This window comes from Hyla sarda, chromosome 5 (genome assembly GCF_029499605.1).
Source record: "Hyla sarda isolate aHylSar1 chromosome 5, aHylSar1.hap1, whole genome shotgun sequence".
Lineage (NCBI taxonomy): Eukaryota > Metazoa > Chordata > Amphibia > Anura > Hylidae > Hyla > Hyla sarda.
The window spans coordinates 250,953,240-250,980,071 of NC_079193.1; the positions used below are offsets into that span (position 1 = coordinate 250,953,240).

Genomic DNA, 26,832 nt, shown 5'->3' on the forward strand with positions numbered 1-26,832 from the left:
ATTAGGATTAGGGAGGTGAAGCAGGGCTATTTCAGCTAGTGCTATCCTGGTATCCTATGTGTCATTTTAGAGATAAGAAGTTATTAAAAGCTGCTAGAACAGCCATTTTTTTGTTGTGCAAGACAAAACAATCTTCTGTGTATAGTAAAGTCCAAGAAAGCCATCTGTATAACTATGAATTATTATGTATTATATAGGAGAGAGCCTCCTTATGTGTATCATTGCATGGATAAGTAGAATTTTTATGTGAGAAGCAGTGGCGTTGCTAGAGTTGGTGTCACCCGGCGCGGTAGAAAATGGTGTCACCCCCATACCTCCCCCCCCTCAGTAAGTTTTTAGCCTGCTGTGACAGACACTATTGTTGTAGCGCATTGTGAGAAATTCCAGTATAATAATCAGATATACCAGTTGCCACAGAATAGGAAAGTGTTAAAGAAGTTTTCCCCATTGAAATATACAGCTCCCAGAATTACTTAAAGGGGTACTCCACTGGAAAACATTTACTTTTATATCAACTGGTGCCAGAAAGTTAAGCAGATTTTTAAATTACTTCTATTTAAAATCTTAATACTTACAGTACTTATAAGCTGGTGTATGCTCCACAGGAAGTTGTGTAGTTCTTTCCAGTCTGACCACAGTGCTATTTGCTGACACCTCTGTCCATGTCAGGAACTGTCCAGAGCAGGATAGGTTTGCTATGGGGATTTGCTCCTACTATGGACAGTTCTTGACATGGACAGAGGTGTCAGCACAGAGCACTGTGGTCAGACAGAAAAGAAATTAAAAAAAATAACATAACTTCCTGTGAATCGCTTATACAGCAGCTAATAAATACTGGAAGGATTAAGATGTTTAAATAGAAGTAATTTACAAATCTGTTTAACTTTGTAGCACCAGCTGATTAAATTTTTTTTTTCCAGTTGAGTACTCCTTTGAGCAGTGGTAAGTTTATACTGGGAGTTGTAGTTTCACCTACCTAACTGTAGAACTGACAAGTGACTACAGCTCTGATAGGACATAGTGAGGAGAATGTACAATGATATCAGTGATTACAGGTGACGTCTTCTCTATAGTGAGGAGAATACACAATGATATCAGTGATTACAGGTGACGTCTTCTCTATAGTGAAGAGAATACACAATGATATCAGTGATTACAGGTGACGTCTTCTCTATAGTGAGGAGAATACACAATGATATCAGTGACTACAGGTGACGTCTTCTCTATAGTGAGGAGAATATACAATGATATCAGTGACTACAGGTGACATTTTCTCTATAGTCTTTCCTTATCTAATTTAGATGGTACATACCGCCAGGACTTGTTCCCGCTAAAACTTCTCTCTGCAGAATGTGACGCCCAGACGTCTCCTCACTATGTCAGCGCATTCTCATCCTCTATATGAAAACAAGTATCATTATAAACCTGCCAGACACTGTATCCTCTAAATATAATACTACTATACACTATACTCTTTGATTATAAACCTTCCATACACCATACCCACTGAATATAATACTACCACACACTGTACATTCTGAATATAATACCATCACATACTGTACCCTCTGAATATAAATCTGCCACATACTGTACATTCTGAATATAATACCACCACACACTGTACCAACTGAATATAATACTACCACATACTGTACATTCTGAATATAATACCAACACATACTGTACCCTCTGAATATAAATCTGCCACATACTGTACCCCTGAATATAATATCGCCACACACTGTACCCTCTGAATATAATACTACCACAAACTGCGCCCTCTGAATATAATGCTACCAAAAACTGCGCCCTCTGAATATAAATCTGCCATATACTGTACCCTCTGAATATAAATCTGCCACATACTGTACGCTCTGAATATAAATCTGCCACATACTGTACCCTCTGAATATAAATCTGCCACATACTGTACCCTCTGAATATAAATCTGCCACATACTGTACCCCTGAATATAAATCTGCCACATACTGTACCCCTGAATATAAATCTGCCACATACTGTACCCCTGAATATAAATCTGCCACATACTGTACCCCTGAATATAAATCTGCCACATACTGTACCCCTGAATATAATACCGCCATATACTGTACCCTCTGAATATAATTCTACCACCCACTGCGCCCTCTGAATATAATACTTAGAGATGAGCAAACTACAGTAAATTCAACTCGTCACAAACTTCTCTGCTCGGCAGTTGATAACTTTTCCTGCATAAATTAGTTCAGCTTTCAGGTGCTCCCGTGGGCTGGAAAAGGTGGATACAGTCCTAGGAGACTCTTTCCTAGGAATGTATCCACCTTTTTCAGCCCACCGGAAAATTCGCTCATCTCTAATAATACTACCACAAACTGCACCCTCTGAATATAATACTACCACAAACTGCGCCCTCTGAATATAACGTTGCCATACAGTGCACCCTCTGAATATAATACCACAACCAAAGTAACACCCCTCAACATCCGTTAGCTGATGCTATTACCACGGGAGGGGGGTATTGGTGGTGTTGCTAGTGGATGATGGGGGTGCTACTACTGGGGGGGTGTTGCTGGAGGATGATGAGGGTGCTACTGCCAGGCGGGGAGCATTAGGTAGGCAGCAGTGCCCCCACATTAGGTAGGTCGCAGTTTCCCCACATTAGGTAGCATCTATTCCCCACATTAGGTAGCACAGATTCCCCACATTAGGTATCAATTTCCCCACATTAGGTAGCACAGATTCCCTACATTCGGTAGCACAGATTCCCCACATAAGGTAGCATAGACTCCCCACATAAGGTAGCATAGACTCCGCACATTTGGTAGTAGTTTCCCCACATTAGGCCGCAGGTTCCCTTGCAGGTTCCCCATAATGGGTCAAAGTCTCCCCACAATAGATCGCTGGTTATACCCCCCCCCCCCACACACACACACACACACACAAAAACAAACACATACAACACAGAGAGACAAACACACAAACACACACAGTCAGAGAGACACACACACACAGAGTTACACACACAGAGTCACACACAGAATCACACAGAGTCACACACAGAGTCACACAAACACACAGAGTCGCACAAACACACACACACACAGAGTCACACACACACTCAGAGAGTCACACAAACACACACAGTCACACACACAGTCACATACACACAGTCACACACAAGCATAGATAGAGACAGACAGAGAGACAGACATACACACTCACCCATCCAGCGCAGCGCTCATACTCACGTCCTCCTGCGCGGCCATGCGGTGTGACGTCAGGCCGGCGCAGACGTGGGAGCGGAGGACGGGCACAGTGCTGGTGAAGGTGGGGGGGGGATGACGGACGGGCGCACAGTGAAGGTGAAAGAGGGGGGTTTCTGACGGACTGGCGCACCGCACACACAGCGCAGGGGGGGGGGGAGGGGGGGGTGCTGACGGATGGGAGGCCGGTCGGGCACAGATGGGGGGGTGTCTGTGTAGCTGGGGAGGGGGGGGGTGCTGCGGAGCGTCTTGGTGTCACCCCATTAGGTTGCAACCCGGGTCGCAACCGGGTCGCAACGCCACTGGTGAGAAGTACTGTTTTACAGTTTGATCATAGGACTGCTGTAACAGATACTAGTGAGACACTAGGCTGCTGAACCAGATTTCATCTATATTAGCCACCTTCCCAGAATCCTAATAATGACTCCCCACACTCAGATACCCCCCAGGTATTAATGGTAGTGATGGATAGGAGAACATACTAGTGAACACACAAGCTATACATACATGTTTGTATTAAGTCTGTATCAAAAATAATTGCTCCTGATAGGAGCATTAATGCCTGCAGGATGGTGGGTGAGCAACAATTGACCATGGATGGCTATAGAAGACAAGAAAAAGAACTTGCAGGATGATAAAGTAGCCACTTTCTCTGGATGATTGCAAATGAAAGGAGTCGTAAACTGATTCATGTAAACAAGCAACATGCAAGAAAAACAATGATAAACAATGATATGTTGTAATGATCAACACAAATGTACAGAAACACTCAAACAAAAAACAAGCATAAGCTAATAGCATGCCTAGGGTAACAAACAGGATGCTGGCAACAAAGAGAAATTGCACAGACAGACAAGATAGCAAAGCAATATCACCAGTACTTGTACATAATCAAATGGTTACTAAAACAAACTTGGGGAGTCAACAACCAAAGTAGCAGCCAGATACAATTAAAATCCAGGATGGATCTATTTCTCTGAATAAAACTACAACCTACTGCTAGCAACTAATAATATAAAATAAAAAACAGATAATGACATGGCAGATGACAATCCACTAAACATAACAACTGTTCACTAAAATAAAGTCAGTAAAGGGCTACATCAAAATCTTTATCCTCTTCATCCATGAATCCACTTTAAAATATTGATAAGATGATGACTAGAGATGAGCGAATTTCTGAAAAATTAGATACAGCCGATTCGCCGAATTTCTCGAAAAAATGTGGTTTGGTCCGAATTTATCTGCGCCGAATCGCTATTAAAATGGCTATTTCTGGCCTACAGAGAGGCTCAATAGGGGTGTAGAACACTTTGCCTTGTCCTAACATGCATAGGGAGTGTGCTGTGTTAGTTAATGAATACTGTTAGAACAGTATTAGAACAGAATCACTGCCGCAGAGCATCCGGATGTGGCAGATTTTTTATGTAATTTTTATTTAACTTAATTTAAATTTATTTACATTTTTTGATTACCCATTCTGGTGAGCATCGAGCTGGTGGTCCTCTGCCAGACGAGATACCACCTGTTCCACCCCCTGCCTCTCAGTGCCCCCATGACTGTGAAAGTGCAAATGTTTCATTTAATCAGTTATGGTTCATTGTTATTGCTCCAAGCTGTTTCATTGGATTCTTGTGATAATTCAACAGATAATATGACGTCGACGACCATAGGACCTCAGTCTTGAAAAGATTACATTTATTTTTTTTATTTAAGATTTATATGAGATTCCCAAGTTTAGTGTCCCGGCGTTTACTTTGAACTAATACTGTATGACCACAAAAACCAATCTAACAAAGAGTCATATGGCGGCACAGTGACTAGAGGTGGCAGCAGAGTCTAGAGGTGGCAGCAGTGACAGTGTCTAGAGGTGGCAGCTGCATGAGGAGAACATAATCTCGCAAAATGACATAGCCTGGAATTGGCGGCAGCAAGAGTAGACCATATAGAAGCTGAATGACACAGTCCCGAGTTGGCAGCAGCATGTGGAAACCATAGGGCCTCACAATCCCTAAGATTAAAATATTAATTTTCAAATTTAAATGGAAAATTTATGGTAGCTAGTGCTACCGTAAAAATGTTTAGGTAATATCTAAACAGCATGAGGAGACCATAGGGCCTCACAATCAATCCCTAAGCTTAAAAGTTGAATTTTCAAATTTAAAATGTAGATTTATGGTAGCTACTGCTACCCGAACATTTTTTAGGTAATGTCCCAACAGCATGAGTGGACCATATAGTGGCTGAATGACACAGCCTAGAGCTTGCGGCAACATGAGGAGACAACAGGGCTTCACAATCCCTAAGATTAAAAGTAGATTTTTTTTTAATTTAAATTTAATATTTATGGTAGCTAGTGCTGCCATAACATTTTTTGGGTAATTTCCCAGCAGCATAAGGAGACCATATAGTGGCTGAATGACACAGCCTGGAGGTGGCTGAAGCATGAAGAGACCATATAGTGGCTTAATGGCACAGCCTGGAGTTGGTGGCAGCATGAGGAGAACATATAGTGGCGGAATGGAACAGCCTGGAGGTGGCTGAAGCATGAGGAGAACATATAGTGGCTGAATAACACAGCCTGGAGTTTGGGGCAGCATGGGAAGCCCATATAGTGGCTGCATGACACAGCCTGGAGGTGGCGGAAGCATGAGGAGACCAAATAACGGCTGAATGGCACTGCATGAAGTTGACAGCAGCATAAGGAGAACAAATAGTGCCTGAATGACACAGCGTGGAGGTGGCGGCAGCATGAGGAGAGCATATAGTGGCTGAATGACACAGTCTGGAGGTGGCGGTAGCACGAGGAGACCATATAGTGGCTGAAAGGCACAGCCTGGAGTTGGCGGCAGCATGAGGAGAACATAAAGTGGCTGAATGACACATCGTGGATGTGGTGGCAGCATGAGGAGACCATATAGTAGCTGAATGGCACAGCCCGGAGGTGGTGGCAGCATGAGGAGAACATATGGTGGCAGAATGAGACAGCCTGGAGGTATAAGCAGCAGCATCTGGAGTCCTGAAAGTGACCCGGTAATAGAGTGGTGCGGTGGGTGGCAATACCAGTAGACGGTGATGAAGGTGGGTGAAAAAAGGTCTGATGTGGAGGAATGTTTGTAACTGGGGAGCAGTGCCTTAAATCTGTTTGGCACTATACATATTTGTAAAGTGTTGGTGTGGCACCATGGTCAATCTACTCTGATGCATCAGGCATTGGTTGGTGGAAATCCTGGCTGATCCATGCCTGATTCATCTCCACAAAGGTCAGTCTCTCCAAATTTTTCATGGACAGACGAGTTCTCCTTGGGTGTACTATGGCCCCCGCCGCACTAAACAACTGCTCTGATGGTACACTACTGGCCGGACAGCTTTTTTAAGGGCAAATATACCACATATGCGACATCCAGTGCTTCCCCCTGGTGTGGTCTGGAGCTCACCTCCTCATAAAAGCTGATCGGATTAGTTTGACAGGACCGATCCCTCATAAGGCCATGCTGATATGGGGTCATAAATTTATTTTTATCAAGATACTCCAAAATAGAATCCCTTTAAACAATTTACATACAATGGAGGTTAAACTAACAGACCTATAATTCCCAGGGTGACCCTTTGACCCCAATTTAAATATTGGCATCAGACATTTGCCGTGCGCCAGCCCTGGGGAACAGACCCTGTTACTATTGAGTCCCTGAATATTAAAAATAGGGGTTTGTCTTTTACATTACTTAATTCCTTTAGAACACAGGGGTGAATGCCATCTGTACCTGGCGATTTGTCTATTTTGTACTTCTTCCAGGGTTAGACAGGTGACCTGTACTGAGGAGTTTACCTTATCTCGCTGTATTTCACCTGGCATTTCATTGTCCTCTGAGAATACTGTGGAGAATAATTTTTTAATATATTTGCTTTTTCCTGATCCCCGTTTATAATTTCTTCCTCATCATTTTTTAAAGGGCCAAGACTTTCATTTTTAACCTTTTTGCTATTTATATACCGTATATACTCGAGTATAAGCCGACCCGAGTATAAGCCGAGACCCCTAATTTCAACCCAAAATCCCAGGAAAAGTTATTGACTCGAGTATAAGCCTAGGGTGGGAAATACCTCATCCCCCCCTGTCATCATCCAGACCCGTCATTAACATCCTCATCATCATCCCCTTGTCATCATCCCACACATCCCCCCTTCATCATCCTCTTATCATCCCACACATCCCCCCTTCATCATCCCCTTATCATCCCACACATCCCCCCTTCATCATCCCCTTGTCATCATCCCACACATCCCCCCTTCATCATCCCCTTATCACCCCGCACATCCCCCCTTCATCATCCCCTTATCATCCCGCACATCCCCCCTTCATCATCCCCTTATCATCCCACACATCCCCCCTTCATCATCCCCTTATCATCCCGCACATCCCCCCTTCATCATCCCCTTATCATCCCGCACATCCCCCCTTCATCATCCCCTTATCATCCCACACATCCCCCCTTCATCATCCCCTTATCATCCCACACCCCCCCCCTTCATCATCCCCTTGTCATCATCCCACACATCCCCCCTTCATCATCCCCTTATCATCCCACACATCCCCCCTTCATCATCCCCTTATCATCCCGCACATCCCCCCTTCATCATCCCCTTATCATCCCACACCCCCCCCTTCATCATCCCCACCCCCCTTCATCATCCCCACACCCCCCCTTCATCATCCTCTTCTCATCATTCGCCCTCAGTGGTCTTCAACCTGCGGACCTCCAGAGGTTTCAAAACTACAACTCCCAGCAAGCCCGGGCAGCCATCGGCTGTCCGGGCTTGCTGGGAGTTGTAGTTTTGAAACCTCCGGAGGTCCGCAGGTTGAAGACCACTGCGGCCTTCAACATCATCCAGCCCCCTCTCACCCCCCTTTAGTTCTGAGTACTCACCTCCGCTCGGCGCTGGTCCGGTCCTGCAGGGCTGTCCGGTGAGGAGGTGGTCCGGTGGGGAGGTGGTCCGGGCTGCTATCTTCACCGGGGGCGCCTCTTCTCCGCGCTTCCGGCCCGGAATAGAGGCGTTGCCTTGACAATGACGCAGAAGCACCTATGCGTCGTTGTCACGGCAACGTGACTATTCTGAGGCCGGGCCCGAAGCGCTTAGAAGAGGCCTCCCCGGTGAAGATAGCAGCCCGGAACCACTATCCCACCGGACCACCTCCTCACCGGACAGTCCTGCAGGACCGGACCAGCGCCGAGCGGAGGTGAGTACTCAAAACTAAAGGGGGTGAGAGGGGGCTGGATGATGTTGAAGGCCGCAGTGGTCTTCAACCTGCGGACCTCCGGAGGTTTCAAAACTACAACTCCCAGCAAGCCTGGACAGCCGATGGCTGCCCGGGCTTGCTGGGAGTTGTAGTTTTGAAACCTCTGGAGGTCCGCAGGTTGAAGACCACTGCGGGTGGGGGAGTTCACTCGAGTATAAGCCGAGGGGGGTGTTTTCAGCACGAAAAATCGTGCTGAAAAACTCGGCCTATACTCGAGTATATACGGTAGTTAAAAAACATTTTGGGGTTAGTTTTACTCTCTTTGCCAATGAGTCTTTCTGTCTCTATTTTTGCTGCTTTTATCAGTTTTTTACATATTTAAAATTTTTCTATATAGCTTTTTAATGCTTCTTTGCTGCCATCCTGTTTTAGTAGTTTAAATGCTTTATTTTTGTCATTTATTGCCCCCTTAACATTTTTATTCATCCATATTGGTTTTCTGACCCTTTTATTCCCATAAGGTATATACATCTTATAGTGAGAATTTAATATTTTTAAGTCTTCCATTTAGTAACATTATTCTTGTTTTTGAGGACATTATCCAATTTTATATTGTTAAGGGCTTCTCTGAGTTGATCAAGCATTGCCTTCCTAAAGTTCAATGTTTTTGTGGCCCCTCGAGAGATTCCCTTATTGAAGAAAAAGTTATAATGTATTATATTATGATCACTATTTCCTAGGTGTCCTTCTACCTGCACATTAGTTACTCTTTCAGGTCTGTTGGTTATTATTAACCTCTTCAGGACACAGGGCGTATGGATACGCCCTGCATTCCGAGTCCTTAAGGACCGAGGGCGTATCCATACGCCCGTGGGAAATCCGGTCCTCACCGCTAGCCGGTTGGGGACCGGAGATGGATGCCTGCTGAAATTGTTAAGCAGACATCGCGGCATATCGCCCAGGGGGGTCATTATGTCGCCCCATGTCGGCAATGGCCGCAGATCAATGGACAATTCAGCCCAGCGATCTGCGGCGATTCCGGGTCAATCGGGTCTCCAGTGACTCGGTGACCCGGAATTACAGGCTCCGAACAGCCATAGCCAGCAGGGGTGAGGTGACACTGGTGCCACCTCACGATCGCCCCGATTCGTCGGCCGGTTTACCGGCCGACCAATCAGGGCACCTGCTGCGGGTGTCACTCCAGCAACCTCTTCCGGAGGACGTGAGCAGGGGCAGGAAGTTGACTCCGGCAGCTGGGGACCCCGATCCCCAGCGTCCCTGTTTGGATCGGGGCCCCAGGAGTGGCGGCGATGACGAGGGACTGACCTGTGTGCGGCGGCGTGGAGCAGCAGTTGGTGGTGAGTGACAGCCTCCTGCTGTTGCTTAGCAACAGCTCTCAGCATGCAAAAAGGGCATGCTGGGAGCTGTAGTTATGCAACAGCAGGAGGCAGACCACCACAACTCCCAGCATTCCCTTATGGGCATGCTGGGACTTTTAGTTTTGCAACAGCTGGAGGCACATTTTTTTAATGGAAAAGTGTACCTTCAGCTGTTGTATAACTACAACCCCCAGCTTGCACAAACAGCTAAAGTGCATGTTGTTGTGGTGCATCTGCTGGTTGCATAACTACAACTCCCAGCAAGCCCGTTGGCTGTCGGTGACTGCTGAGAGTTGTAGTTTTGAAACAGCTGAAGGCACACTGGTTGTGAAACTCAGTTTTTTTTCTTTTACCTAACTCAGTGTTTCACGACCAGTGTGCCTCCAGCTGTTGCAAACTACAACTCCCAGCATGCACCGTACATGCTGTGAGTTGTAGTTTTGCAACAGCTGCAGGCACACTGGTTGTGAAACACTGAGTTAGGTCCCTCAGGGGAGGAAGTTGCCGACAGGCAACGGAACGCGTGGGATCTTTAGGGGGGCACTTGCCTGGTAACTCTTCCATTAACCGTCCTGTGTCATTTCATCATTACCTTGCTACATGAGAATACAGGTTGTATATGGGCTGTTGAGATGAATATAGTGTTATGTAGTAGCTTATATGTATATCATAGTGACGGTATTGATGTACTGTAATAGGCAGGTGCCCTGGGTGGGGTTCCCTTGTTGAGGGGGCTCACCCTGTTTTGTGCTTTGGCTGCTTTAGGCCTGTTTTAAATGTTTTTAATAATCTTGTCTGTCCTTTTTGATTCATGTATTAATAAAGAGAACATTTTGATATTTACGGGTGTGCGCTGTTTTGCGTGTTTCTTTTTGGATACTGTATTATATTTGATACGTATAGCAGCACCCCTTTTCTAATTGATGTCACTGAGCCCGCTCATATTGTAGTGGTTGTATTTCTAATATGAAGACCCTTCAACTCCACTTCAAAACTGAACTGGTCCCTGAAAAATATCGAGTTTGAAAATTTTGTGAAAAATTGGAAAATTGCTGCTGAACTTTGAAGCCCTCTGATGTCTTCCAAAAGTAAAAACTCATCAATTTTATGATGCATACATAAAGTAGACATATTGTATATGTGAATAAAAAAAAGATATTGGTTATATACATTTTCCTTACAAGCAGAAAGCTTCAAAGTTAGAAAAATGCTAAATTTTCTAATTTTTCATCAAATTTTGGGATTTTTCACCAAGAAAGGATGCAAGTTACCACAAAAATGTACTACTATGTTAAAGTAGAATATGTCTCAAAAAACAGTCTCGGAATCAGAATGATAACTAAAAGTATTCCAGAGTTATTAATGTTTAAAGTGACATTGGTCAGATGTGCAAAAAACACTCTGGTCCTTAAGGCCAAAATGGGCTTGGTCCTTAAGGGGTTAAGTCTAATAGGGCGCCCCCTCTGGTCGGGCCCTGCACCATTTGGGACAGATAATTGTCTTTAGTTATAGTCAGAAACCTGTTTCCTTTATGAGATTCACAGGTCTCAGTCTGCCAGTTTATATCAGGATAGTTAAAATCCCACATTATTATGACCTCATTCTGATTTGCTGCCTTGTTTTTTTGCCTCAGTAATTGATATTCTGAGTCTTCCATTATGTTTGGTGGCTTATAACAAACCCCAATCAGAATTTTTTCTCCATATATTTCTACCCATATTGACTCTGCATTATCATTTCCCTCCCATATATCCTCCCGCAGTGCGGCCTTCAGACTCAATTTCACATAAAGACAGACTCCCTCCCCTTTCCGTTTTGTCCGATCCTTCCTGAATAGACTATAACCCTGCATGTTGACCGCCCAGTCACAGCTATCGTCCAACCAAGTCTCTGTTATACCAACTATGTCATAATTCTCCTCAGACATCAACCACTCCAGTTCCTCTGTTTTCTTAGGCAGACTTCTGGCATTAGTCAACATGAAATTTAGAGGTGTATGTTTTTTCTTCCTATGAAGTCTATCCCTATTAACTATTCTAACCCCTACCTCCGCTCCACCCCCAGGTAAATTAAAAAGTCCCCCTTCTCTATCTACACTACCTTCCCCCTCTATGTTGTAGGATTCCCTCCCCCAGTCGCTAGTTTAAACACTCCTCCACCCTTCTTGCCATCTTCTTCCTGTCCCTACAGTAGGAGGGAATGCCTTGCGGTGTACGAGTGGCTGAAGTGCACGCAAAGTTTCCTTCCCATTGTTAGGATGTCTTGCAAATGGGGAAACACTTCAAGAACCGCTTAACAACCAGATTGAACACATGTGCCATGCAGGGCACATGGCTCAGCCTTCCCAGTCGCAACACAGACAAGATGTTAATCTCGTTTTCAGTCACCATGGTTCCCATTTCCGATTTCTTTATGAATGACTTTTAGCAGTTCCTCCCCTGTGTGACTCAGTTTGCCAAGGCAAACCATGTGAAGAACAGCGTGACACCACCGTGCCCTGAACACATGGTTTGCTGAAGGGGCACTGACACTTGTCTTTGCAGTGGAGGCTGAAGACACGGTGGAGGATGAGGAGACAGAGTCGCACACTGTCACAGGACCAACGGCCTGAGAGCATGGAGGAGGAAGCGGCGTGACCTGTCCAAGTTGGGGTTGTGGCTGTGCAGGAACCACATTCACTTAGTGAGCCGTAAAGGACATGTATTGTCCCTGACCTTAGTTACAGCTCCAGACATCGGCACTGCTGTGCACTTTGGTACACACAGACAGGCTCAAGGACTGGCCCACCATCTCTTCCACAAAATTGTGCAGGGCAAAGAAATGACGGCTTGGCACTCTCCACCTCGGCTCGGCACAAGCCATCAGTTCTCTGAAAGGTGCAGAGTCCACCACTTGAAAAGGGAGGGACTGCAGCACCAGCAATTTGGACAGGAGAACATTCAGCTTCTGTGTCGTTGGATGAGTGGGAGCATACTGTTGTCTCTTGAACATGGCTTCGCTGATGGATTGTTTGCGGAATTACTGACTAAAAGTAAGAGGAGCAGGAGCATCTGGAGCAACAGAAGGAGGGTATGACACACAGCTCCCTTCGGCTGAGGTGGTGGAGCCTTGGCTGGCTGAAACATGGAGCGGCCGGCCACTGGGTGATGCAGCTGGCTGGACCACTACATCGGAGCCACTGTTCTCCCAGGCCGCTTTATGGTGACGCAGCATATATTGACGCAGGGCCGTGGTGCCAACATTGGGACCCTGACCACGCTTCACCTTCTGCCGACACATCTTGCATGTGGCTATGTTAACCTCCTCTGGATGCTTGAGGAAAAACTGCAACACCGCCGAGTAGCTGATTTTCCCACCAACAGTCCACACTAATTGACTGTTACTGTCGCCGTTTATAAGGAACCCCTGTTCCAATACCTCCCGGGAAGGTAGGCTGCCGTGAAGAAGATGGTCTCCCCCGGGCACGTTTGCTCCAGAATTTCCATTTCTGCCACCACGCTGACTGCCAACCATAATACCACCGTGGTGGCTCAGCTACTGCTTTATGGGCAACCTGCAACCCTCTTCTCCTGATGATGACAAAGCCCCTTCTGCACCCGGCTCCCAATTGTGATTGGCTTCATCATCATCATCAACAAGTGTCTTCATGTCACTGATGTGCTCCTCAGGTTCCTCAACAGTGTCTGCTTCAGGACCATGAACGCTGGCAATACCACCTCCCACGTCACTCTCCTCCACTTCTTGACTGGGCACTAGCTGCTGACTGTTCTTTATTAGAATCCACTGAATTGTGGAACTGAACCAACAGCATAAGATACTTCTGTAGGGGAGGGAACAGCATAGGACAGAGGCAATGGGAGAACAGGGACTGCTCCCGGGCCATGCCAACTGAGGGTAGTGTCTGAGGAACCCACTGACTGTTGATGGGGTTTTCAGATGTCACTTGTGATGAAGTGGATGATCGTGTTAATCAATCGATGATGAAAGATGGGTTGCTGGTCGAGACATGACCGCTAGCTGATACTGAGCTCATGCGACTCCTGCTGCCACTCGCCCCTAGTCTGCTGCGACCTCTGCCTGATGAATTCAGGCCTCTGCCAATTCTCTGTGCACATCCTGGCACTTCTCCGCCTGACATACTTAGTGCACATATGAGGGGAGTAAACAGAGAGAAATGGAGAACAGCACCAGGCCCCAGCAGATAGTGCAAGTGATCGTCCGGATAACCAGTTCAGTGTATCAACATCCACGCACCAATTGGTCAATGCTTGATAAAGACTAACTTATAGCCGAAACGTTGTACTGCTGGTAACCAAATAAAGACCACAGCTTTCTTTATATATTGGAGTCTGCTGCTTTTGTGCAGTGATCAATTGGTGTGTGTCTGAGGGGAGTACAATATGCTTGACTATGCTTAAAACAATATTTGTCTAGAACAGCAACTGGTGTGTACTTTTGGCTGGCCTTTTACAGTAACTTGGCCCTTAAGACTTTATCAGGAACAAAATGGTGCAACACTTAGATGTACGTATGTGGTATGCACTTATGAGGGCAGAAAAAATGTGCTACAGTACGCTTAAAAAAGTATGTATACAACACCAGCCGGTGAGTACCTTTGGCTGTCCTTTCACAGTACCTAGGCCCTTAAGACTTTATCAGGAACAAAATGGTACAACACTTAGATGTATGAATGTGGTAAGCACTTATGAGGGAAGAAAAATGCGCTACAGTATGCTTTAAAAAGTTTTGGTGTACAACACCAGCAGGTGAGTACTTTTGTCTGGCCTTTCACAGAATCAAGGCCCGTGAAACTTTAACAGGAAGAAAATAGTACACCACTTAGATGTACACATGTGATATGCACATATGAGGGCAGAAAAATGCACTACAGTATGCTTAAAAAAGTATGTGTACTGTACAACACCAGCTGGTAATACTTTTGGCTGTCCTTTCACAGCATCTAGACCATTAAGACTTTATCAGGAACAAAATGGTACAACACTTAGATATATGTATGTGGTATGCACTTATGAGGGCAGAAAAATGTGCTACAGTACGCTTAAAAAAGTTTTTGTGCACAACACCAGCCGGTGATTACTTTTGGCTGTCCTTTTACAGTATCTAAGTTTTTGTGCACAACACCAGCAGTAGACACCAGTGCTGCATCACACAGTTGCTGTGTACTACAGCCAAAATTGCGCTTTCTCAATCTCACTCCCTTCCCTATTAGTGCTTCTAGGCAGGATTTGTGCTTGAGCTGAATCGCTGCTGTTCTTCTGTGCAACACACTGCTCTCTAATCCTCTCTGTAAAAGAACGCTGTAGACAGTGACTTGGAGGTGGATCGCTGCCTTTCTTCTGTGCAACAACAACAACAAATAATTTCCCCTGGAGAAGGGGTGGGTAACTCAATTACTAAACAACAATTGTGCCCATAAGGCACTGCTTCCCTCTTTTACTCCCTGCTCCTATAAAACGTAACTTTTATTCATTCTTTTAGAATTTATTTACCAAGGGAATAATTTTAAAACCACGACTAATTCCACCACTTAATTTACTATCCATCCCTTGTATTGTGTCGCTATTCTGAATCAGAATTAGCTTAGGGAGGGATATTCAGCACTATCCAGTGCTGACTAATAGTGCATTTACTTTCCTCGCTTGAGGTAATTGCACCTGCAATGTGCAACACCTCTACTTCCTTGTTTTATGGTGGATATTAGTGCAAATTAAAATAAACTGCTACCATCCTACATGTTTCGCCACCATATGTGGCTTTATCAAGGATGGCAGGTAGCAGAGTGAGTGAACATGTCTGTTCGGGGCTTTTATGCCCTCTGAGTCTGACGTCACAGTTCATTGTCCCGCCCTCGTCGCACAGAAAAACTGTAAAACCATTCACCTGTATGTTTAACCCCTTAAGGACAATGGACGTACTCCTACGCCCCCGTTTCCGAGTCCTTAAGGACCGAGGACGTAGGAGTACGTCCTGTCCTTTCCCGGCCCCCCGCCGCTAGCCGGAGGGGAGCCGGTGCCCGATGCCTGCTGAAATCGTTCAGCAGGCATCGCGGCATATCGCCCAGGGGGGTCATTATGCCCCCCCATGTCGGCGATGGCCGCGATCGCTGGACAATTCAGTCCAGCGATCTGCGGCGATTCTGGGTCAATCGGGTCTCCAGTGACCCGGTGACCCTGAATTACTGGCTGATCGGGGCCGTCAGAGACGGCCCCGAACAGCCAGAGCCTGCAGGGGTGAGGTGGCACCGGTGCCACCTCACGATCGCCCTGATTCGTCGGCCGGATTACCGGCCGACCAATCAGGGCGCCTGCTGCGGGTGTCACTCCCGCACCCGCTCCGCCCCTCTTCCGGAGGACGTGAGCGGGTGCGGGACGTGCACCCCTGGTGCTGGGGACCCCGATCCCCGGCGTTAATGTTGGGATCGGGGCCCCAGGAGCGACGATGGCGCCGGCGGCGGGACTGACCTGTGCGGCGATCAAGCAGCAGCAGGAGGTGAGTGACAGCAAAAAGGGCATGCTGGGAGCTGTAGTTATGCAACAGGAGGAGGCAGACCACCACAACTCCCAGCATGCACTTATGGGCATGCTGGGACTTATGGTTTTGCAACAGCTGGAGGCACATTCTTTCTATGGAAAAGTGTACCTTCAGCTGTTGTGTAACTACAACTCCCAGCTTGCACAAACAGCTTAAGTGCATGCTGGGAGTTGTAGTGGTGCATCTGCTGGTTGCATAACTACAACTCCCAGCATGCCCGTTGGCTGTCGGTGACTGCTGAGAGTTGTAGTTTTGCAACAGCTGAAGGCACACTGAGTTAAGTAGCAAACCAGTGTGTCTCCAGCTGTTGCATAACTACAATCCCCAGCATCCCCAGCCAAAGTAGTATGCCTCCCGCTGTTGCATAACTACAACACCCAGCATGCCCTTCTGCTGTCCGTACATGCTGGGGGTTGTAGCTTTTGCAACAGCTGAAGGCACACTGGTTGCAAAACACTGAGTTTGTTGACAAACTCGGTGTTTCACAACCTGTGTGTCTCCAGCTGTTGCAAAACTATAACTCCCAGCATGCACTGATAGACCGTACATGCTGGGAGTTGTAGTTTTGCAACAGCTGGATGTCCCCCCCCCCCCAATGTGAATGTACAGGGTACACTCACATGGGCGGAGGATTACAGTAAGTATCCGGCTGCAAGTTTGAGCTGCAGCAAATTTTCTGCTGCAGCTCAAGCTGCCAGCGAGAAACTACTGTGAACCCCCGCCCATGTGACTGTACCCTAAAAACACTACACTACACTAACACAAAATAAAATAAAAAGTAAAAAACACTACATATAAACATACCCCTACACAGCCCCCCTCCCCTCCCCAATAAAAATGAAAAACGTCTGGTACGCCACTGTTTCCAAAACGGAGCCTCCAGCTGTTGCAAAACAACTACTCCCAGTATTACCAGACAGCCACTGACTGTCCAGGCATGCTGGGACTTTTACAACAGCTGGAGGCACCCTATTTGGGAATCACTGGCGTAGAATACCCCTATGTCCACCCCTATGCAAGTCCCTAATTCAGGCCTCAAATGCGCATGGCGCTCTCACTTTAGAGCCCTGTCGTATTTCAAGGCAACAGTTTAGGGTCACATATGGGGTATCGCCGTACTCGGGAGAAATTGTGTTACAAATTATGGGGGGTATTTTCTGCTATTTTTTTTTTTAAATCTAAAATTTTTGGGAAACCAACATTTTAGGTAAATTTTTATTTTTATTTTTTACATATGCAAAAGTTGTGAATCACCTGTGGGGTATTAAGGTTCACATTACCCCTTGTTACGTTCCCCGAGGGGTCTAGTTTCCAAAATGGTATGCCATGTGGTTTTTTTTTTGCTGTCCTGGCACCATAGGGGCTTCCTAAATGCGGCATGCCCCCAGAGCAAAATTTGCTTTCAAAAAGCCAAATGTGACTCCTCCTCTTCTGAGACCTGTAGTGCGCCAGCAGAGCACTTCTCATCCCCATATGGGGTGTTTTCTGAATCGGGAGAAATTGAGCTTCAAATTTTGGGGGGTATTTTCTGCTATAACCCTTTTAAAAAATGTAAAAATTTTGGGAAACCAAGCATTTTAGGTAAAAAAAAAATGTTTTTTTTTACATATGCAAAAATCGTGAAACACCTGTGGGGTATTAAGGTTCACATTACCCCTTGTTACGTTCCACGAGGGGTCTAGCTTCCAAAATGGTATGCCATGTGTTTGTTTTTTTTGCTGTTCTGGCACCATAGGGGCTTCCTAAATGCGGCATGCCCCCAGAGCAAAATTTGCTTTCAAAAAGCCAAATGTGACTCCTTCTCTTCTGAGACCTGTAGTGCGCCAGCAGAGCACTTCTCACCCCCATATGGGGTGTTTTCTGAATCGGGAGAAATTGGGCTTCAAATTTTGGGGGGTATTTTCTGCTATTACCCTTTTTAAAAATGTAAAATTTTGGGAAACCAAGCATTTTAGGTAAAAAAAAATAAAAATTTTAACATATGCAAAAGTCGTGAAACACCTGTAGGGTATTAAGGTTCACTTTACCCCTTTTTACGTTCCCCGAGGGGTCTGGTTTCCAAAATGGTATGCCATGTGTTTTTTTTTTGCTGTTCTGGCATCATAGGGGCTTCCTAAATGCGGCATGCCCCCAGAGCAAAATTTGCTTTCAAAAAGCCAAATGTGACTCCTTGTCTTCTGAGACCTGTAGTGCGCCAGCAGAGCACTTTTCACCCCCATATGGGGTGTTTTCTGAATCGGGAGAAATTGGGCTTCAAATTTTGGGGGGTATTTTCTGCTATTATCCTTTTTAAAAATGTAAAATTTTTGGGAAACCAAGCATTTTAGGTAAAACATTTTTTTTTTCTTTTTACATATGCAAAAGTCGTGAATCACCTGTGGGGTATTAAGGTTCACTTTACCCCTTGTTACGTTCCCTGAGGGGTCTAGTTTCCAAAATGGTATGCCATGTGTTTTTTTTTGCTGTCCTGGCACCATAGGGGCTTCCTAAATGTGACATGCCCCCCAAAAACCATTTGACGCTCCTTCCCTTCTGAGCCCTCTACTGCGCCCGCTGAACAATTAACATAGATATATGAGGTATGTGCTTACTCGAGAGAAATTGGGTTTCAAATACAAGTAAAAATTTTCTCCTTTTTACCCCTTGCAAAAATTCAAAAATTGGGTCTACAAGAACATGCGAGTGTAAAAAATGAAGATTGGGAATTTTCTCCTTCACTTTTCTGCTATTCCTGTGAAACACCTAAAGGGTTAATACACTTATTGAATGTCATTTTGAATACTTTGGGGGGTTTAGTTTTTATAATGGGGTCATTTATGGGGTATTTCTAATATGAAGACCCTTCAAATCCACTTCAAACTTGAACTGGTCCATGAAAAATAGCGAGTTTGAAAATTTTGTGATAAATTTCCAAATTGCTGCAGAACTTTGAAGCCCTCTGGTGTCTTCCAAAAGTAAAAACTCATAAATTTTATGATGCAAACATAAAGTAGACATATTGTATATGTGAACCCAAAAATGTTTTATTTTGAATATCCATTTTCCTTACAAGCAGAGAGCTTCAAAGTTAGAAAAATGCAAAATTTTCATTTTTTTCATCAAATTTGGGGATTTTTCACCAAGAAAGGATGCAAGTTACCATAAAATTTTACCACTAAGTTAAAGTAGAATATGTCACGAAAAAACTATCTCGGAATCAGAATGATAACTAAAAGCATTCCAGAGTTATTAATGTTATTAAAGTGACAGTGGTCAGAATTGCAAAAAACGCTCTGGTCCTTAAGGTGTAAAATGGCCTGGTCCTTAAGGGGTTAATCACCTCTATGTGTGTCACAGCGACCTGATCCAATCGGATTGCAGAATACATACCTGGGAACGGGCTAGGCTCCACCCCCGAATCGTGTCTATGACCGCGCCCGCAATTCAGTGCACTCGCGCAACAACAGCCAATCCACAGGTGGGTGGTGCGCAAGTCCATTCATCCTCCCGTTCCCGATGTTCTGCGCATGACATCCGACTTTAACCTTTTGTACTAATAACGATTGCCATGTGCATGACAGGACTGTTAGAGATTTTTAACCCTGAGTGTTCATCTTTTGTATAGGCACTATTTACTCATAGTGAATTCGGGTAGAAAACAGACATGGTGCACATCTACAATCTTGTATAATGATCTGATTGCTTCTCAGCATAATATCAAAAACTAACAGGTTGTTAGTATACATTTTTTATCAAAAAGTACAAGCCCACTCGCCACGTCAAGGCCACCTATATAGAGTGGGTCCCTAACGTCCCTAGCATAAAATGGCGTAGCACTGGGCGGCGACCACCACCGCCGCGAAACCAGTGCCCACGGGGGGGGGGAAAACAACCCACTGGCAGAGCGGCCCCAATGCCACTCAAACCAGTCTATGGGCCGCACCTCCCCGCAGACACGGCGCCACGGCAGCAACAGACGCCACACAGCACCACACCAGTGTGAACAAGGTGTAATAGCTTACTTACCATGCTCTCCCAGTCAGACTGGGAGGCTGCATGGAAAGAAATGGCCCTTGTGTAGCTAACTACTACTTATATAGCCCAACCGTATATATATGTAGAAGTTAGCTACACAAGGGCCATGTCCGAGCAGTTCCGTTTCATGCGAAGAAACTGGCCAGTTACAAATTCCTGAAAAAGTAACCCATCATCATCCCACAAAATTTTGTGGGATGGTGATGGGTTACTTTTCCAGGAATTTGTAATTAAATTGAATGGGAACGAGGTAGGGATGTACTTTACATCCGAATTCCAGAAGGAACAGATCAATTTTCTTGATCTGACAATTTCGAAAAATGAAAAGGGGTCACCTGCAAACTAGCACCTTTAGAAAAACAACTGCTACAAATAACCTGCTACACTGGACAAGTTGGCACCCTGTATCTCTAAAAAAGGGTATCCCCACTGGCCAGTTTCTTCGCATGAAACGGAACTGCTCGGATGAGCAGATCTTCGAAACAGAAAGTGTGAAACTGGCAAAAGGTTACGTTTTACAGGAGCAGGGAGTAAAAGAGGGAATCAGTGCCTTATGGGCACAATTGTTGTTTAGTAATTTCTTCTGTGCAACACACTGCTCTCTGATCCTCTCTATAATAGAATGCTGTAGGCAGTGACTGGGTGGTGAAGCACTGCAGTAAGAATGCTTTTCTGTGAAAAAAAAAACTGCTCTCTGTCCAACAGAACGCTGACTTGACTAGGAGGTGAATCATTGCTGGAAAAAGCTTTTCTATGTAACACACAGGGCTGTCTGTCCCAATCTTTCTCTTTGCAGTGTAAGGATGAAGTGACTGGCCACAGTATGGCTGCCGATTATATAGGGATGTGACATCACAGAGGGGTGACTGGCTGCTGATAGGCTGCATCCTGCATGTGATTCAGGGTCATCCCGCCTACCCTTATTCCTGCCTTCACAGAATTCCTTGCCCCATGTCCTCACATGTGGATCTGCCATTTTAGATGCCCTGAAGCATTTGACCACACTAAACAGAGTTTCTTGAAGCGATTTGCGCAATAGAATCACAGCGATATTCGCATTAGTTGCAAATCGAATGTTTACTCGGATTTGTCAGATTTGATTTCCTCATCCCTAATCATGACCATGTTATATGTTCGTATTCAGGTGAGGTGATTGCTCAATAAATGACCATGTTTGTTACCCCTTTTTACCTTGTCTGGATTGAATTGCTACAATGCTTGAAGCTACAACAAGTTTTTTTTTTTTTTTTTTTTTACTTTTTGCTATTGGTTTCTCATGTTTTTTTGTGCCTTTATTTTGGTCACGGCTGGTTTGTGACCATGTTTCATACAATATCTATTTAGTAACTGTTTACAGGGCCAACATTAGGGGGGGGTGTGGCAATTGTCCTGGGCCCCAACCCATATATGACCCCTTGCATGGGTCTGAGGCAGGACTGCTCTAGTAGCTGCCTTTATTATCTAAAGAGTGAACCTTCGCTGCAGTTTATAACTGCAGGGAGCAATGGTTTAGATCACATAGCAGCTGCAGTGCCTGTGCCAACTTAAAGGGTACCTCTCATCAAATAAACTTTTGATATATTTTAGATTAATGAATGTTGAATAACTTTCCAATAGCATGTTAATGAAAAATATGCTTCTTTCTACTGTATTTTTTCCGATAAGTCCTGTCAGCAAGCATTTCTGACTCATGCTGGAGTCCTAAGCACTCAGAGCTGCCAGCCTACTTTGTTCACAGCCAAACAGGCTGTGAACAGAGCAGGCTGGCAGCTCTGAGTGTTCTCCTTTGTGAACAAAGCAGACTAGCAGCTCGTAGTGTTTAGGACTCCAGCATGAGTCTGAAATGCTTGCTGCCAGGACTGGTAGGGAGACCCCTAGTGGTCATTTCTTCAAAGTGGAAAATTAAATAGAAAGAAGCATATTTTTTTAATAACATGCAATTGTGAAGTTATTCTGCATACATTAATCTATAATATATCAAAAGTTTTTTTGATGAGAGGTACCCTTTAAGATGAATTTCTGTAGTTTCTTAAAAAATAAATAAAACACTTCCCAACTAGTGGCAGACTCCTTATGATGGTATAACATTATACTGTACAGCTTGGTAGTCAGATGGTGTTCACTCAACAAAAGTATGGTGGTATTATTGAGTTATTATTGAGTGGTATAGTGATAATATACCATAAAATAATGCAGGGGCTATTACTTGTCTCATGTGTAGTGATATTGTAAGTAATATTCATCTTTGCATGGTGTATTTTGTTTAGTAACAATATGGAGGTAATAGTTAATCACTTTTGTGTTATTATTATTATTATTTATACATATATGTGTGTAGATGGGATATTTGCCTTGAGGCTAGTACTTGAAGATCCTAGTAACACCCATGGCACACCATCTTCTGAATTGACAGAATTTCATCATTTTCAATCCCATTTTTTAGTTTAGCCCAGGGCCAGATTTTCATCTCAGACAGATAACAACCACAGCTCATCTTTCATTTTACCAGAGCAATCTGAGAAATCCCAGCTGAGGCGTGATTGGCTGCTATCTGTCTGAGGCCCAGATTGATAAATCTGGGCCTATATGGATAAAGGAAATTTTAAAGAAAATAAAAACTTCTTTATAAATATATAGAGCTCGGTTTTTATGAATATTAAACTGGAGCCACAATGTTTGTTTTTTTGTTTTGAATAAGTCAACATAATTAGCCGAGATATTTTAAGATTCCTAACAAAGTCAAAAGACAGGAAAAGACTGTTAGCAATAAATTGCAAGAACAGACAAAAGCCAGGTATTTATTCTGAGTGTTAAACAATTCTATCCCAAACTTTTCTAAAATGGCATATCAAGCGTACCTTTTATTCTTTGAAATATTTGTTTTATGCAATTAGAGTATTAGGGCTAAAGGCAGCAGAATTCCTGTTGAGATAAAGGAGGTTGCATAACTACCTATGAAATAATAAAAAGTAAAGTTTACAAATTACTTAAAAATTACATAAATTATCAATGACATTTTGAACAGGTAGAAACTGTGCTTGTAGGAGGAAAACTATCAAATATGACTATATTAAGCCATTAAAAATGATTTGCCAGGTTATAAACTGCAGCAAAGCAGAGTGTTTTGTATATTATAGAATCAATTCACCAATAGGTATTTAATAAAATGATTTCTCAGATAAATTGTTGAGCTATTATTTTAGCACATTATATAAGCTGTATTAAAGGGCCTTATCTCAGATACATATCAGGGTCAGGTTTCTAGCAAGCTATAAACCTACCATTGCCTTTAAAAAGAAGCATTAAACTGGAGAATGCATAGAAAGCCTGATGGGGAACATAACAACTCCATGCAGATGTTGGCCCTCATTTACTAAAGTCCAACCGACTCTTTTTCTCAGTTATTGCGCCTAAATTTTGGTTGCAACGTCTGTGTGCCTAATTTTGCGACCAAATTTTAGTCGCACAACCGACATTTTAGATAACACTTGGAGTGTTTTTTTGAACTCTGAAATGGGCATGTTTTATGCAAAAATGGGTGTTCTACCGACAAAAAACCAAAAATACTTGGAGTACTTCCAAAATCACTTGAGAAAAAGTGTGAGTTTGCCTCACACAATAACTGACAGCCAAGAGGACGAGTGAAATTCCCAAAATTGAGTGATTTCTAACAAGGGACTGTTTACCATTGTGTTTTGTGTGAAAGTAACTTGGTTTATAACCGGAAAACATTTTGTACAGTTAAATACTTTTATGAATAAAGTATTTAATGTTTGGGTGATAATTTTTTTTTTTTTTTTTTTTTTTTTTACATTATAACCGTTTATAAACAAACTAGTCCAAAACTTTTTGACTCACACAAATACATTTTTATTTATAAGTGGTCTTTAAGGTCCAAAAAAAGTTTGTTTTACGTGTTTGGAGTTTGTGCGACACAATTGACTAGTGCGACACAAAAAATCAGTGCGACAGAAAAATAACCGACATGTGCGACAGATTAGTAAATAAGCCTGGAAAAAAAATGGAGTGATATAGAAAACACTCCACAATAAACACTCCACTCTTAGTAAATGAGGTCCAATATATTAGTATTATATGGTAACAGTTCTGACCAGAGACATACTATGGTAACAGTGCTAACCAGAGACATACTATGGTAACAGTGCTAACCAGAGACATACTATGGTAACAGCATACAGAGACATACTATGGTAACAGCACTAACCAGAGACATACTGTGAACGCTTTGCATCATCAGTCACCGAGACCCGCCAGCTTCTCTAATTAGTATGAATATCGAGTCGTGAATCCAGCGGTGAGTGTGGATATCTTTGTTTTTATTGACTATATATATATATATATATATATATATATATATATATATATATATATATTTTTTTTTTTTTTATATATTTTTTTTTCTCTAATTGGGCTTTATGTAAAGTTGTCTTTTAGAAGAAAACAATACAGTAAAAGTTAAGTTTTAATAGCTCTTCCATGTGATATTTTTAGATTTTAGCTGGAAAGAATTTTTGTATTTGATTCTCTGTTGTACCACATAATCGTCAGAACATAAGTCTGATCACAAAACCAACAATGCTACAGAAAGATATATAGTAATCTAAGAAAATGTATATTATGTAAAAAGTTATCTCTTCGAGCAGCACAGGTCACAGTAATCTTTGTGTGGTTCCTTATTTAGGCAAGGCTACATGGTAACTTCCTGTGTCATTGTTGACCGTGATGTGACCTTGCTGTACAATCCTGTAATTTCCAATGGCTTCAAAATTTAAGGAGATGTGTGGCAAGGATTGGAGGAAACTGTTAAAGCACTGTGCCATTGCCCACCAAAGTGCTTAAAAGTAGGGTCCTCTCCTAGGTGATGTATATATATACACACAATGGTCTGGTGTTAAGAGGTTAAGTGATGTCTAATTCAACTGGACCGACAGTACTCATGGCTAGTGAAATAGAAGCCTATTGTCAATCGGATTGAGTAGCTGGTTGATGTATTAGTTACTTTTAAGACCAGATAAAGTTTAACAAAATGTTTTTCCTTCACCAAATGAAATTACAATTGCAAATTACATTGTGTTTAAAAATCTCAGTATATAAAACATTCAAGTGTGACAAAAAAAAGCGAGAAATTGGGAAGGGGAAAAATACTTCTTGACAATACTGCACTTAAACAACTGACTTCACTCCTAAAATGAATACTGTTTGTATTGGCTTGTAGAGCAGTTATATTGTACTAAAAATTATATTTGTGTTTTGTCTACAGCTGAAAACTGACTCTGATGGACATGATGACTCAATTAAATATGTTTTATTTGGAGATGGAGCTGGATCAATATTTGTAATGAATGAATACTCAGGAAAGATTTCTGTGCTGAAAAAACTTGACAGAGAAGAAAAGCCATTTTATACTCTCCGAGCCCAGGCTAGAAATAGATACACAGGTGTTCCTGTTGAAACAGAATCCGAATTTGTCATCAAAGTCTTGGATATCAATGACAATGAGCCAAAGTTTATTAATGAACCTTATATAGCTGAAGTTTTGGAGATGTCCCCTGAAGGTACTGTATGTGAAACACATGATTATGACATTTTGTCACATCAGGGAAAATAACTAAATATTAAGTATCAATAGACTTCCTGTGGGAAACATCTCACTTATTTACATTCCATTAATACAAAAGTAGCAGAAACCAAATCCCTGTACGACTGTGGCCATATGGAAACTAACTGTAGCACTGTCTGAATGAACATACATATTATTTTCATGAAACAAACATTATAAAGTGTTAGATGAAATACTATGGATACCTTTGAAAAGCATTTTCTATTCTAGCGTTGTACTACTTATGCAAGGTTTCTACATATGTTTTTCTTTTTTTTAAACTGCCACTGTACTTTTTGAATCAAAGTCAAAAGTGGATCCAGTAGAAAGTAGAAGAATAAGGCTTAGAAGTAAAAGGACCACACAGGAATGCACCATCTCATAGATGTCTACGCATTCCATGCAGAGTTCACAGAAAGAATGAATGTATTCATTCTTTCTGCGGACACGGAAAATGTAATTTCTGTGTCGGAAACATCTGGCACGGACATTCCTCCATGCGCACAGTACAGAAGAATACTGTTGAATTCAACTGGACTCTGCTGCAGCGGAATCTCCATGCCGAACTCCAATGCGGAATCTGGCATGGAAATTCTGACTTGTGAACAAGGCCTCAGTCTTTCCCTTGCATTTCCAATTCCTTTTGAATACACTTCTGGCTTTAGATCAAAAACTGCAGTAGCAGTTTTCCATAAAACACCAAACAAAAAACTTGTTTGGAAACCTAGCCTTATGGTGCCAAAAATGTTTTCTTAATAGGTA

The 26,832-nt window shown here is 43.3% G+C and overlaps 1 protein-coding gene across 1 annotated transcript in view; it reads left to right on the forward strand.

The window, feature by feature from the left end:
• The window catches only part of LOC130273935 (cadherin-19-like), a 173,022-nt gene that overhangs the window by 39,396 nt on the left and 106,794 nt on the right, over positions 1–26,832 (forward strand). The window contains exon 3 of the mRNA XM_056521485.1: positions 25,732–26,026. Coding sequence (XP_056377460.1) covers positions 25,732–26,026 — 295 coding nt within the window. The remainder of the gene's footprint in view (positions 1–25,731; positions 26,027–26,832) is intronic.